At 42.2% G+C, this 15,646-nt stretch overlaps 1 protein-coding gene across 1 annotated transcript; it reads left to right on the forward strand.

Moving 5' to 3' along the window:
* Positions 1-9,936: 9,936 nt before the first annotated feature.
* LOC308306348 (NF-kappa-B inhibitor alpha-like) lies at positions 9,937-14,940 on the forward strand. Its single transcript, XM_080751298.1, has 6 exons — positions 9,937-10,347; positions 11,633-11,738; positions 12,115-12,325; positions 12,699-12,787; positions 12,910-13,173; positions 13,469-14,940. Exons 1-6 carry the CDS (start codon positions 10,049-10,051, stop codon positions 13,502-13,504), a joined length of 1,005 nt encoding a protein of 334 aa, XP_080607424.1. The 5' UTR covers positions 9,937-10,048; the 3' UTR covers positions 13,505-14,940.
* Positions 14,941-15,646: the final 706 nt, after the last annotated feature.

The following is a 15,646-nucleotide window of genomic DNA, read 5'->3' on the forward strand; positions in this document are numbered from 1 at the left end:
TGGATCATCGGTGGAAGTGATCAGTCTGCACAGCATGGGAAAGCTTCCAAATTTCAGCACATAAAACAGCTGTGACAATCTGGCAGACAATGAAATGATGGCGCTTACTCCTCAACAGTGTCACAATAACAAAACTACCAAAATAACAAAAGCGAAAACGCATGTTTATAGGAATAACAATAAAAAACCTATAACCTAATAGTTCTAAATAATGCAAAAGGACATTGTCAGAAAAGGTTGAATGCTAGCATTTGATTTGTGTCTACTATATATTTATATAAACATACTAGTCAGAGCTTGCTGGAAGCAGAGTCAGCCTTGACTTAAAAAAGAACTGTCTGAAATAGGTTAAAGGACAACTCCGCACTAAATAACATTTAGTCTCATTTTCCTGCTTACATTCGTCCTTGGGGTCTATTAGGCATGCAGAAATGCCCCAGTTGTCCAGTTTCCCCAGCAGAACCCAGCGGCCCTCATAGCTTAGAGCGGAGCACATAAGCCTATCGCATTTACACTATTTGTTTCGGTCAAAAGTGGTTTATTTTTTTCAAGAATGTGTTACTAGTTGTCTTTACAAACACATCCATTCCTTGGTTGTCCCACAAAAGCTGCCATAGTGTCATAAATCATGTTTTGGCGTGATTCAGCACAACTGCCAATCAAAGTGACTGTACTGGGCTACTGGCCAATCACGGGGCATCTTTTCCTGTACTTGGCAAAACACATAACAGCATAACGTCTGTTTAGCAGAGTGTGGCGGCTTGTGTGGGACAACAATGGCATGGATGTGTTTGTAATAACAACTAACATATTCACGAAAAAAGAAATAACGTTTGACCGCAACAAATACCGTAAAAGGCTAAAAGCGACTTATGAGCTCACACTCTATGCTATGAGGGCTGGGTTCTGCTGGGGAAACTGGACGACAGGTAAATTTCTAACAAATAGATCCCATGGACAGTCATTTGGTATGAATATAAGTAGGATAATTAGCCTAGACGTTATTAAGTCTGGAGTTATCCTTTAATGTCATATGGTGTGGATTTGGGAGACAGTGGGAGGTGATGGGCTAGTCACCTGTCATGTCCATCACATGTGATTTCACTTTATATTCCTTACATCACATTTTTACATTTACCTTGTTTACGTTTTTTTACATCTATACGTTCACAATGTAATTTGATGAGTAATTGTTTACTTTAACCCCGCCCCAAAGCTACTGGACGTTACAGTGAGTGTTGGACTCACTGACTTAGCAATTTGGGAGTGAGTCACTCTGTACTATGCCTGCTCAAATCTGTGGAAAGAAAAGGGATTCCCAATTACACATACAACACTCACATGACTTTGCATGGGCCAGGGTGTCATACAGTATCTCATTTATTACCCCGGCCTGCCTTCACCCCACTTGAACCCTGGACAATGGACTGATGAGTCTGAGTTTCCCCTGAAACTACTTTTCGCATACTGATATGTTGAAACAACTATGCAGCATCTACAGTCAGTGGTGGACAAAGTGGGCTACTCAACCCCAGTACTTGAGTCAAAGTAGATACTTTACTCCTGGTCAAATATTACTTGAGTGACAGTAGCATTGTCAAATTTGTACTTGAGTTAAAGTATACTACCTTTTTTGAGTGGTGCTCAACATCTGGCTTTGTCCGTTTGTACAAAGTTTGTTGTACGCCCAGGGTCAAAATTACAAAGTACATTTTGTCTTGAATATTGCTGTATTTAAATGTTCCAAACAAATTTCTATGATTTTCCAGAATGTTCCAAGGATACTAATAATGAAAATAACAGATCTACAAGTTCTATCAATGGAACTTTTTAGACAACTTGTTACACATCCGGGTGTGCCAGGCTCTGAAAGTGAGCAATCTGCTCAAGGTACTAGAAATGTTTAAGGACAGCAGTGACCTTTAGTGTTAAGGCCAATTGAAGTCACAGCCAGGTTCACTTGATGATCTTTGTCCTCATGACCATCACAATGTAAAGCTTGTCTTGGATCTAAAGAATGCACGCTGCACGATGACTCAAGCTCTCCTCAGGCTGGTGATATTCAATGGGTTAGTGAGTGACATGGTCAAATGGCCATTATATCAGAAACATTGAGAGTGTAGAGGTGTTGGAGCCACATCAGTGGGAATAAACACAGGAAACTTAGTGTTTGCATTCAAGCTATTCTAATATATAATCTTCATGAAGAGCTTGTGACACATGGGATGAGTCTTCCGAGTCTTGCAGTTGAAAAATACACAAACCATTAAGATGTAGTGGGTAATTCTGGGGACTCCTGGTGACTAACAGACAGACAGGAACAGAACATCAACTTCTTTGAACATGAGAGGCTTGAGAGCTACACCTTTCTGGCCTTTCCCAAGGTTGACTTAGCAGCAGGAAATGCCACGAGGAGTTTGAGTTCCCTCCTTGTGGCAACCATGACAAATCAGATTTTAAATGGAGTCAAAATGTCAAATCCCAGCTTGTTGTGCGCAAATACAAGCCTTTTTACAAACTTTTCCGTCTTTGTTCTGTCCTAGTCTACTGTTAAAATACTTCTCACCGGATCGCCCTGTGAATGAGTAGGCTATGTTTAATGTTTTCAGCCGATTATTGGCCTTCGTAATTGAAATGCATTGGGATGGGTGGGGAGAATCAGGATATAATGATGCATGACATACATGTCCTCACTTTCGGTTAGCCTGAGTTGTAATGGTTTGAATCCATTGCTCTACATTCAAAACCACTTGAATTTCACCCACTGCCATCATATTTGCACCATGTGTGTTCTACTGTACTGGAACTGTGCAGCCATCACTGCCCAGTACCTTTAATACATGTTTACAGTATGTGAGCCCTTGTGAATAAGAAGGCATGAATCTGTTGAAATCTGTCTTTTTCTTCTTCCCATCTTTCCTGTAATTCTCCAATGTGTGCTTTCCAGTAAATGGAGGAAGATACGAGGAAGAAATATATTCTACCAAATTTTCTATTTCTATTTTGACCATGCAAACATTATGTACCGTATAAATATTTTATATTGTATATCTGACATTATGCTGTCTTGTTATCTGACATTGTTTCCAGTTGAGTACTGTATTAATACATTTTTATAACCTGTCATAAACCTGTGGAAAGTATTGTGAATTTCACAGAGAAACAATGAATAAAATGTTATGTTCTTCTACTGCCATAGAGCAGGATGCATTTCCCAGTCGAGTCAAGGAAAGGACGAGGGAACCCAGTTCCCTTCTACTATGCCCACAAACTGTGTGTGTGTGTGTGTGTGTGTGTGTGTGTGTGTGTGTGTGTGTGTGTGTGTGTGTGTGTGTGTGAGTGTGTGTGTGTGTGTGTGTGTGTGTGTGTGTGTGTATTAGTTCACGACAATGGCTCTTTTATCTTTTCCTTCAATTTCAGTGAACTCTACCTTTCCCCTTTCCGTGTGATTGTTCAAGCACAGGTATTGTTTACACTGTGACTTAAGGTTGGCTATGGTTGGTCCATTTGTTAAGAGCTATAAGTTGCACCCCTTGTACAGTAGTGTAGTTGGCATGTTGTGGTGTTTTAGAACAGCTTTGTCATCCGGTGCTATCCACAGCTAAGATGCAACACACTCTACAAAAGATATACAAAGGATTCAATGCAATGTCAATATCCCTGAGCTGTTCTCTTCCCCTGGCCATGTGTGTTTTCCTGAACCATAAACTTTATAGATTACACAACATTGGCCTCAAATAATGACAGAGAAAATGCACACAGACAGAACACTGGGCTTCCCTGTCTAACTGGTCCCACCGACTGAACAATAGAAAGTAAAACAAGCTTGGAGTTTCCCCCGGGCCTCCATAACATTGCATTCAAGTTTGTTTTTAAAGGCATAGGTCACAATTTTAAGACGCAGATCCAGTGCATTGTGTACTTGTACTTGCAGTTCTCTGAAATGCAGCCGTGCCAACGGTTTTTGTTATCCAAGAGTTGTGAGCTTTGTATAGAAATGCTTCAGTGCACATTGATCATTATGAAAGCCAATTCTGTGAGTCATAGTACTGAAAACATGTTAACAATGTTGTAAGACAAGGTATGTTGAAGGTGCTTTTTAATAACTTAGTCATCTTGACTTGAGGTGTGACGTCTTGACAGCTTTGGCTGATTACATTTCATTGTGAAAATAAAATGTAATCTCATCTAAATGTCATACTAGGCTCAGGCTGTGTGCTTTTCAACGGAATGGCTTACAGCTCCTGACGAATAACAAATGAATGATGAGATGTGACGACACGTTGTGAGCTTATAGATTTGTTATTTTTTAATAGACAAAAAATAAAACACAGCTTTAATAATTGTTTAAACTGTTGCTAACTTTGCTGGGGACCCCCTGGGAATCCCTCAGTAGGACCCCTGGGAGTCCCCAGACACCACTTGAGAACCAGTGAACCAGTGATAGCCTAATTGCATTCGCCTGGTGGGGTCCACATGCATTCTGTCTATACTATGTTGAGAAACACTGTCTTCATGAAGTTGATTACTCACATTATGATTAATAATGAAAATGAAAGATTCATCCTTCTCCATTGGAACAATCATTAACTTGACTATGTTCTGTGGATCTCAGGGAAAACCCAGTGTTATCTCTGTTGTGCATGCTTTATTGTAATCAGTTTATTGCGTTTGTGGAACAATTAAAGTTTGCTGAGCAACTGTGATGATAAGCCAATCGGATTCAAAGGACTATGTTCTCTATCTCTCTTGCAGCAAACTTAGGATGAAAGATTGTCTCTCTCCAGTCTCTACCCACTACAGCAAGCAACATGGGCATATGTTTCCTTGTATCCAATCATTGTATTACAAAATAGTACCAGTAAGACGCCCTAAGGGCCAGAAGCGACCTCGCCCTAAAGGGGCACATGGGCGTGTGCACGCATCCACCTGGGTGACAGCAGACTGCTGGGTGAGCAATGTTGATCCCATATCCCATGCCAAAGTGCCAGCGCTCACCCAGCAGTCTGCTGTCACCCAGGTGGATGCGTGCACACGCCCATGTGCCCCTTTAGGGCGTGTCACCTAAACCTAACCTAAAATCTAACCCTAACCTCAGTGGGGGTATTTCTGAATGGGGATGTTTCTAAGTGGGGGTGTTTCTGAATGGAGGTCTGCCCCTGACCCAAAAGAATCACAGACCTGGAAATCACAGACCTGGTTGGTTGTTTAAGTTGGACAAAATGTGGCCAAAATGTGGATATCCCAACATAGGCCTATATTATGTGCAATTGTGCATTCCCAGATATGGGCTTAATGGTGATGACATCAATATATCTCCATATATTGTATGCCCATATATGGGATCTCCATATATGGGCATAAAAGGGACAAGGACGGTATTCCTTTGCAAGTGTGATCTACAATTCTCCATATATGGCCATAAAAGGGACTTGCATTTTCATTTGCAACATCATTGTGATGTCAGAACAGGTCCTTCTGCTGAGCTGGGATGAGGTTCACACACTGTGAGATACATGGGCTTAATATTGATGACAACAGTCATGTTTAAATACTCTATCGGAGATTAGTATTGTAAATAACCTCCAGATTAAAGGCCCAATCAATGATAAATACATTCAATATTTAATCAAATAAAAAATAGCAGTGAGTGGATGCATGTCTAAATGCACACACACACACACACACACACACACACACACACACACACACACACACACACACACACACACACACACACACACACACACACACACACACACTTATATCTGCAGCACTTTAATAAATGTATCCTCTGCAAAGTGACTTTCCACAGCCAGTCAGTCACGGCAGTGCATGCATGCATGTAGCCTTTTCAGTGTGTATTTATAAAGTGTCTGAATAGAAATCCCCTGTTGGAGCCAGCAATCTGTGTGTACAGACGGTGTGTTATTATAATAGCGGAGCGGCTAACTGCCTTTTTTCATCAGAATCTTTCAGTTCACGATAAAAGCTTGAAAATTGGCATGAACAGTCTCCATGGATCACTTGACAAGAAAATTGTCTGAGGCAATTGAAATTTCAAGATGACAGCCATATTTCAAGATGGCCACCACCGTAGTGAAGCAATTAAGTGATATAAGGGTTTATTTGACGATACAAGCATGAAAATTGGCATGAGCAGTCTCTGTGGGTCACTTGACAATAAGCCACCCACAGCTACTTGAAATTTCAAGATGATGGCCATTTTTCAAGATGGCCACCACCTTAGGGGAGCAGTTAAGTGATATAATGGTTTATTTGGTGATACAAGCATGAAAATTGCCATGAGCTGTCTCAAAGGCTCATTTGACAAGAAAATGCTCACAGCCACTTTAAATTTCAAGATGGCAGAATTTTTTTAAGATTGTCACCGCCTAAATGGAGCATTAAGCAAAATAATTGTTTAGTTAGTGACACAAGCATGCAAATTCTTATGATCAGTCTCTATGACAAGAAATCACTTCCACACACTTGAAATTTCTATTTTCCAGATGGCTACCCCTTGGATCCTCAAAAGATCAATGTTCTCATAGAAATGTATGTATTTTTCATTAAGGACGATTTGGTGTCATTTTATTTTAGATTATGTTAAAGAACAACTTTTAACACATCATCAAAATACAACAAGTGTTGGTCATAGGATTCTGAGTTTAACAGCAGTGATATATTACCAATGTGCCCTGGTAGTGCAGATAAAATGGTAAACGGTGCATTTATATAGCGCTTTTATCCAAGGTGCTTTACATAGATTGTGCATTACATTCACCCATTCATGCACACATTCATACACCGGTGGCAGAGGAAACCATGCAAGGCACCAACCTGCTCACCGGGAGCAATTCAGAGTCTTGCTCAAGGACTCTTCAACATTAACTCAGGGGGAGCCCGGATTCGAACTGGGAACCCTTCGTGCTCTAATAACGGTTTCTCTACCCCTGAGCTATGCCGCCTCCAGATACTTTTCTAATCTGATCAACACTGTTGTATTTTGTGTTAAAAGTTGTTCTTTAACATAATCTAAAATAAGATGTCACCAAATCGTCCTTAATGAAGAATACATATTACTATGAGAAATGGATCTTTTGAGGATCCAGGGGGCCATCTTGAAAATAAACATTTCAAGGCTGGAAGTGAATTCTTGTTATAAAGACTGCTCATACCAATTTGCATGCTTGTGTCACTAATTAAACAATTATTACATTGCTTAATGCTCCATTTAGGTGGTGGCAATCTTGAAAAATGGCCGCCATCTTGATATTTCAAGTGGCTGTGGGTGTTTTCTTGTCAAATGAGCCTTTGAGACAGCTCATGGCAATTTTCATGCTTGTATCACCAAATAAACCCTTATATCACTTAACTGCTCCACTAAGGTGGTGGCCATCTTGAAAAACGGCCTCCATATTAAATTTCAATTGCCTCGGACAATTTTCTTGTCAAGTGACCCATTGATTGATTGAAGACTTTATTAGAAGTTTGCATAGGAAAAGGTACAGTTTCATGACGGTACAGTTCACTGGTACAAGGTCTACTAAAAGGAGATCCATGAAAAGACTACGCTTATTTCCACAGGAAACCATTTAAGTATCTCATATAACATTGAATGACAGACGAATAGAACACAGTACTATGCAGTAGATATGTAAATAAAAGAAAAATGAGAGAACAAAAAAAAAAAGAGTCTAAAACAGTAAGTAAGTAAGTAAGAAGGGGCAGGGGAGGGTAGGGTTGGGCTAGGTTAGTTTTTTTTTTACCAGTTGCGAACGGCTGCTGCCTGTAAGTGGTTTTTCAGGGCAATTTTAAAGGATGCTAGTGATCCACACTCCTTTATGGCCCTCGGTAAGGCTTTCCACATTTTGGTGGTATAGCAGATAAAAGAGTTTGACATTTTGGTGGTATAGCAGAAAAAAGAGTTTGACCCTTTGTTGGTTTTGACTCTGGGTTGAAAGTGATCTGTGGCGCTGCCTCTGGTGTTGTAATTATGGACATCCTTAATGTTTATAAAGTATTTTGAAGGTACTTGGGTATCATAGTGGTGTAGTCTATCTTGTACACCAGGCCCATTGCAAGTTGCTGTACTCTGTCATCCAGGCCCGGATTTATAAGACATGAGGCCCCTGGGAAAGGGGAAATAAAGAGGCCCTCGTGCGCGCGCAAAAATTCCACCTCCGGTCCACCTGACCACACCGTGACCTCACCTCCGGACCGGCCCGTGTATAATCTGACTGTGTATCCTCATTGGCTCATTGGAAGGGTCTGAAGCGGATACAGAAGTGGGGTGTGTGTGCATGTGTGTAGCCTATGTGTGTGGAAAGTACCGGATACATAAAGTGGGCAAGCTTTAGACTGCACTAAGCTTTCAGGGCAGCTACATGTAGTGCGGCCAGCAGAGCAGAAGCTCTCAATGTTATTACCATAATAAAACAAAATGTACTGTAACTAAACACAAATATCACTTTATTTGGATTGCAATATTTTAAAATGTCATCATTAAAATAACTCATTCAGGGTCTTTTCAAATGGCTTCCAAGTTCCACACCACCTCCCTCTCCATAGACTTCCATGTAATTCATAGTGCACGGATCATGCACGCCCATGCCTAGATCATATGCATCACGTGTGTGCACACTGTTCACAGCTTTCAAACAAAAAAATCCGAATGGAAATCCGTTCAGGCATTCATGAGCTAGCTAGCATGTTTTCTTGAAATGTAAACAAACATGGCTGCCATGTTTGAAAGATGGGGTTTGTATGGGGGTTAAACATGGAATTTCGTGATCGCGATCATGCCTACTATATTTTTTGGGGTAAAACATTTTTTTTGATTTTTTTTTTTTTTTTTTTTATAAAAAAATAAAAAATCGGGGGCCCCCCTCCCCCTGAGGCCCCTGGGCGCGTGCCCACCCTTGCCCAATGGTAAGTCCGGCCCTGCTGTCATCTACTTTGAGCTACCCCACTCTTAACTGGTGAGTAGCGGTGAGGTGAGTTTGATAGGGAAGGTTAAGCAGGACCCTAATTAGTTTATTTTGGGCTGTTTGGAGTTTAGTTTTCAGGGCTTGTGGGGCGTCACGATACCATACGTGGACTCCGTAGTCAAAGAGGGGCTGGATTATTGCACCAGCTATGGTCTTCAGTGTGTTGAAATTGACCCATGGATGCCAATTTTCACGCTTTTATCATAAATTGAAAGATCGTAGCACTTAGCTGCTCCGCTATAAGTTTGGCTGGAATTCCCCCACCTAGATTTTTTTCTCTCACTCTCCCAGGCTCCGCCCCCGACGCCCCGCCCCCACCCCCAGAAGAGCCATTCTAGAAACTCAATGGGCAGTGGTGGAAAAAGTACTCATCTTTACGAGTAAAAGTAAAAGTATCAATACTGCAATGTAGAAATAGTAGTTATAGTAAAAGTCTGGAATTGTTTTTACTCGAGTAAAAGTACAAATGTATTGTACAATTTTAAAATACCAAAAGTAGAAAGTACTTGTTATGCAAGTTTTCAAATGGTCGAAATGTATGAAGTTATGTGTGTCAAGTAATAATAACCCTAGCCCCATATAGAACCTCACCCGTCGCTGCATACTGTTTTCAAATAAATGTTGTGGAGTAAAAGTACAATATAGGATCCATTCCGAGATGTGGAGTAGAAGTACAAGTAGGGAATATTGGAAATTGGAATTACTCAAGTAAAAAAAAAAAAAAAAAAAAATACAAATAACTCAAAATTGTACTCAAGTACTGTGTCTGTACTATACAGTACAGTACAGTACAGTACAGTACAGTAAATATACTTAAAATGTTACTTTACAACACTGTCAATGGGGGCTCGGCTCGCCCCTCCCCCGGCCCGCGCTCCGCCCCCCGATCCATCCACACGCAAGGGAGGACATTTACACTTTTACAGTCTGCCTCTCTCACAGACTCACACAACAACTCGACTGTAACTCCGATCGTCGAACGAACGGCAGTCCCTCGCGTTTTAAAACGTACCCAACAACCCCCCCTTAATAATAATAATAACAACAACGCAATAATGGACCTCCATCGGACCAGTTTACTTAACCAAATGGATTACGGCGGAGGAGACGATCATCATGCCAAGGAAGGGACGATGAAGCAGCCGGGCCAGGGCACCGAGGAGCGGCTGGACAGCGGCCTGGACTCGCTGAAGGAGGAGGAATATCAGGCGGTGGCGGCCGAGCTTACGAGGCTCCGCGTCGCGGACTGCTGTCCCTCCGGCGGCCCGCTGCTGCTACAGCAGCACGGCGATGGAGCCTCGGAGCAGCCGCACGATCACGACTGGAAGACCCACATCACCGAGGACGGAGACACGTAAGGAGAAAAAAAAGAAAATACGTTAAAAAGGCTCACAATGCGTCGCAGCGCAGCTTGAAGATCGGCTATTTTTCTTTGACGAGGACTGGATTTAATTACATTCATTAAACTCTCTCGAGGCCCTTGCTTTGGTTCCATTCGAGTCGTTGTGGCCCTGTGTTTTAAGGTTTAGCAGTGGTGTAAACTGTAACTTACTAAGTACATTTACTCAAGTACCGTACTTATAAGTACACGTTTGGTATTTGTACTTAACTGGAGTATTTCCAATTTCCAATACTTTTACCTATACTCCACTACAGCTCGGATCCAAATATTGTACTTTTACTCCACTACGTTTGTTTGAAAACTGTAGCTACTAGTTACTTTGCAGATTTTGATTATTAATACATAACGTACTTTCTTAGACTCCATTTGGTTCCATTAGTTTTTAGGCCTCAAGATGTTTTTTTCGGCCCTGTGTTTAAGGTTTAGTTCCTGCAATGAAATGAGTTTTGTTTTATTGTGCTGTGGAGATTTATTTTATTTTATTTAGTTGGTGAATGCATGTCGTAGTTTTGGTCTGGCGCGGAGTTTTTTTGGACGTAAACAAAAGGCTATTATCAGGATCTATGGCCGCGGGTCAAAAACTCAGCTGCCTGGGAAAGTCCCAGGCGCGCCGCCGAGGACTGAAGCGCGTTCCCGCGAGGTCTAGGGAGCAAGAGAGAGAGAGAGAGAGAGAGAGAGAGAGAGAGAGAGAGAGAGAGAGAAAATAGTAGTAGGCTAGTTAAAAACAAAACATACACGTACACAACCCCACAACAATTAAGTTATGCATTCTGTTTCCCCCTGAATCCTTTTGTTCCACTTTATATGGATATATTAAGTTTTCTCTGTATATATTTCTTTGCTTCCTATAAACATTCTCCTTTTAGTGCTGCAATGGTTACATATCAGTATGATCAAGTATTACATCAGTACTAGGCTTAAGTACTTGATTGTTGTGAAACCAAAGGCCATAGATACTACCCAGCGCAGTGTGAAATCATGTTGTTTATCAATGTCGGGGAGTTCATGTTTAGACCGTGACAGTTCCTTTTGATGAATTAGCAATTTTGACACATTTTGTTGCAAGTCTGAACTGGCAGTGGGGAAATACTCGCTCTGCAAGTGGAATGACTAGGCCTAACACTTAATATCTGCTGGGGCTTGGCGGGTGGTTCGTGCAAGTCTGAAGGCCTGGTCCTATGTGTGAGTGTATACCAGTCAGTCTCCCTAATGTTTTTCTTTTCTCATATGTCTGCAGACTGCTTCACCTGGCCATCATCCATGAAGCCAAGGACTGCATCAGAAACATGATAGACCTGTCTAGAAACACACACTTCCTCAACACGCAGAACGACCAGAGACAGGTAGCTGACAGCCTGTGCATGTGTCTCTGTAACAAAGAGAGATAGAGTATCAAAAACCCAATGCCCCCCCCCCCCCCCCCCACCAATTGTCTAAGCTCCCTTCACCATAGTAAGCAATCCTCAACCTTTTTTTAATTCTATGCAATGCCCAGTTTGATATGCATTAGGCCAAGGACCCACAGAGATATTTTTCTCTAGGGTCCCAATCTACACTGTAAAAATCTAGCTATCATTTACCTGGGAGAACCCCTTCAAGGACCCCCGGGGATCCCCAGACCGCATGTTGAGATGAACCAGTGATATATTCTGTGTGTGTGATCAAATTGACAAATAGCCTCAACTTAACAGGCCACTGTTTCCCGTTCTTTTCCTCTAGACTCCTCTCCACCTAGCGGTTATAACGGAGCAGCCCGAGGTGTGTGAGCGCCTCCTGGTGTCTGGTTGTGACGCAGCGCTGGTGGATGACAGTGGCGACACGCCGCTTCACATCGCGTGCCGCCGCGGCGACCTACACTGCTTCAGCGTCCTCACACAGAACTGTCCGACGGAGCAGCTCAAAGGTGTCATGGCCGCCTGCAACTACCACGGTGAGATGGCAGAACCGGTGCTTGCTGTTTTCAAATGTTAAGACCTTTCTTCGTTTGTGTTTTTCATTCTAAATGCTACGGGAAAGGATGTGAAATACTGAAAAATGGCCACTATACGTTTGGAAGGATCCATGCAATGACTTAATCTGTCCTTTGGGATTGGCATTTTATAAATGACAACGTTTTCTGTGTGGACATATTTAGTGTGCCATTAATCTACTAGCCTCATGGTGATTATTTTATCCAGCCTGTCCAGCCAGAAATGCAGTGGTAGCGTGCTTTAGCTTGTATATGTATACAAAAAAGATTATCTGGTCTTTGACACCCATCTGCCAGTTGTTGACCTGTTCCTCTGGGGTTTTGTTTTCTGCAGGTCAGAACTGCCTCCACCTGGCCTCAATTAACGGTTTCCTCCACCTGGTGGAGAGTCTAGTCACACTGGGAGCTGACATAAACGCACAGGTACGCAACACACACACAGCGACCATGCATTGTCATCGGTAGCGCTCAACAATCAACAAACAGTCTGAGGCTTTCATTCCCCATTTACTAAAACAGTCCTGTCTTCCCATCCCGTCCTCTAGGAGCAGTGTAACGGTCGCACTGCGCTACATCTGGCCGTGGACCAGCAGAACGCCTCTCTGGTCCATCTGCTGCTGAGGTCCGGCGCCGACCCAAACCACTTGACGTACGGGGGCCACTCTCCCTTTCACCTCACCTACGGTCGCAGCGATGACAACATCAGGAAAGAACTATACCCGCTGACAAATCCCGAGCTTAGGGAGCTGCCCGACAGCGAATCAGAGGACAGTGACGAGGAGGATGATGAGGGCCAGTCAGACGAAGAGGTGCATTTTGTTTAAATGGCTACAAATAAACACACTAGTATAGTCTTTACAGATTCATAGCATTTTGTGATTGACATAAACATGCACTCAGACTCTGGTAAAGCAGAATCAATAGTGGAATCGTTTTTACTAAGTAACTTCTAATCCCATTCAGTCCTTTTAGAAAGGAGTAAATGGGTCTTTGGGTTTTCAGCTCACATCTGCTGTATCTGTAAATATTATTTATGAGGCAGGGCTATTTTGTAAAGTGTAGATCCTCATGTAACCATCATCTTCCCTCTCCCCGTCTCTCCAGGTGGGTTACGATGACATCCAGTGGAACGGACACTAGGGATGGATGGGAAATTACAGAGACGGGAAGCTACCATGGTTGACATGGCATCCTGTCCAGTTCCTCCTGCATCTACGCCACAGGAGCTCAGTCATGTGGATGACACAGCATGGGTGTGTCCCCTGATGGAAAGGGACAGTCGGACAGACACGGTCTGGGTGATGGACAGCTACATGGGTCAATGAAACTGGCCCGAGAGCGACTGACAGCTCAATGAAACCAACGAGACAGCTCCGGACTTGCACAGGAGGCACGAATACATGATCGGAATTTTTGGAAGTCAAAAACGTGACAAATTATAAACCGGGATGGGGAGGGTCTCATATTGCTGTATAGTGGTTTGCTTGTAATCCAAGGGACGACGTGAAAAAATATTTTTCTCAACAAAACATCCATGCACATAGGTGTACCGACAACATGACAGTTGTATGATATTGTAAATGGCTGTGTATACAAAAGATGTATTTTTTATGGAAGCTGTGAATGTGTACAGTTGAGTGGCTTGTAAATGTCCAGACAGCGAAACAGTCCAACACACTCCAGTTAAATTAAAACACTTCTATTTAACTCCACATCTACTTCTCCCGTGTGATTTCTCTGCCTGAGGTTTTCCACGGACAGGAGCTTGGAATTTGCTTTTGGGTTGTGGGAAAGTAATAACGGAAGTTATTTGTGTGTATGCACTTTTCACACATGTACATCACATTTAAACATTAATTTGAGCTGTAGCCACGATCTGTTTGTACAAATTATATCGCTTTTTCTGCGAGGAGGAAAAGACTGATTTGATACACTATACTCACTCGGGCATGAGAGCAGATGTGTGCCACAATGGATTAAGTCACTTCGTTGCCGGCATGAATGCATCCCTGTGAAAGTAAGCGCTTCGCCCCGACTAGAGACCTTTATTCTCGTGTAATGCAGGTCATGCAGCCTTCAGAATGACAACACATGGCTACTGTTTGAAGAACTACTGATCTGCCTGAGACGGCACAGCAGAGTTATTTTTGCAGTGTGATTCTGGTGCAGCTACACTGTAAAATCCTTTATCGTCAATTTACTCTGACAATGTACAAATGTAATGTTCGGGTTCATTTCGTTGTACACGGTCAGAATTACAAATGGATAAATGAACACTGCGGATTTACAAGCTCAAGAGCAGGAAATAGTTTGTACGAGTCCTACACTTCTCAGTAGGAACTAGGAAGAAAAAAGAATGGGGAATTTTGTGTGCATGTGTTTGACAACGATCATTCAAGCAGCTAAATAAGGAAGTGTTCTAGAAGGCGGGGCTACGGAACGACAGGAAATTCCCAGAACAGAACACTCAGCTGTTCCCGACATTCCTGCTTCTCATCCGCCAACTAGGGGAATCTCCACACAATGGTTTGATCCCGTGGTTCCTCTGAAAGCAGCATGGGTGAAATCTGCTTCCAATTCCATGAACTTCAAGAATCAATAAAATAGTATTCATTTCTTGAAACCCAATTCTTTGTTCCAAACCCAAACATAGTACCACATCATTCATGTATTACGGTTACCATATAATAATATATATTTGTTGTAAATCAAACTAGTGATTCATTGTACAATGTGTGCATTGGAATCCAAAGGTGAGTGCAGTTAACTCTTTTAGTAGGAGAACTACTGTACTGCATGTATTTTGAGTGCAAATGGGCAGGGGCCAAAGATGGAGGGTTGGCTATCTCCTTTCAACCCAATTCTCATTGCTTTCTTAACAGGTAGAGACACTACATTAATCATTTCCCCCATTAGATAGCCATGACCCAGGGCAACTGCAGATTAGATTTGCTGTTGCGACCTACTTAACTACCAAGAAACCCTTTTCTATTTATTTCTGGGCTGGGGTGAAAAGAACTAGCACTCCAGATATTTTGAGAAATAAAACGTTTTAACCTTGTCTGACCTACATTTAGTCTTTAGTTTATATGGTATATTTCACCACAAAGGGTGAACATTTATATTTTGTTTCTCTACGACGTCAACAAACTTCCACCACAAAAGTGGTCCATTCACTTATGCTTTCTGACTCACTTGCTATTGAGAATGTGTGCTCAACATTGTCCTAAAGGTTGTATGACAACATTGCAGTGCTAAAAGACTTTTATTAAGTATTTTAAT

The sequence above is a fragment of the Nannobrachium achirus genome (assembly GCF_963921795.1).
Source record: "Nannobrachium achirus genome assembly, chromosome: 20".
NCBI lineage: Eukaryota > Metazoa > Chordata > Actinopteri > Myctophiformes > Myctophidae > Nannobrachium > Nannobrachium achirus.

Excerpts from the sequence above, each read along its gene's own strand:
- LOC308306348 (XM_080751298.1), top strand. The coding sequence starts at position 10,049 with ATGGACCTCCATCGGACCAGTTTACTTAACCAAATGGATTACGGCGGA. Across the intron at positions 12,788-12,909 it reads GAGCTGACATAAACGCACAG|GAGCAGTGTAACGGTCGCAC; the intron begins GTACGCAACACA and ends CCCGTCCTCTAG. Across the intron at positions 13,174-13,468 it reads AGGGCCAGTCAGACGAAGAG|GTGGGTTACGATGACATCCA; the intron begins GTGCATTTTGTT and ends CCGTCTCTCCAG.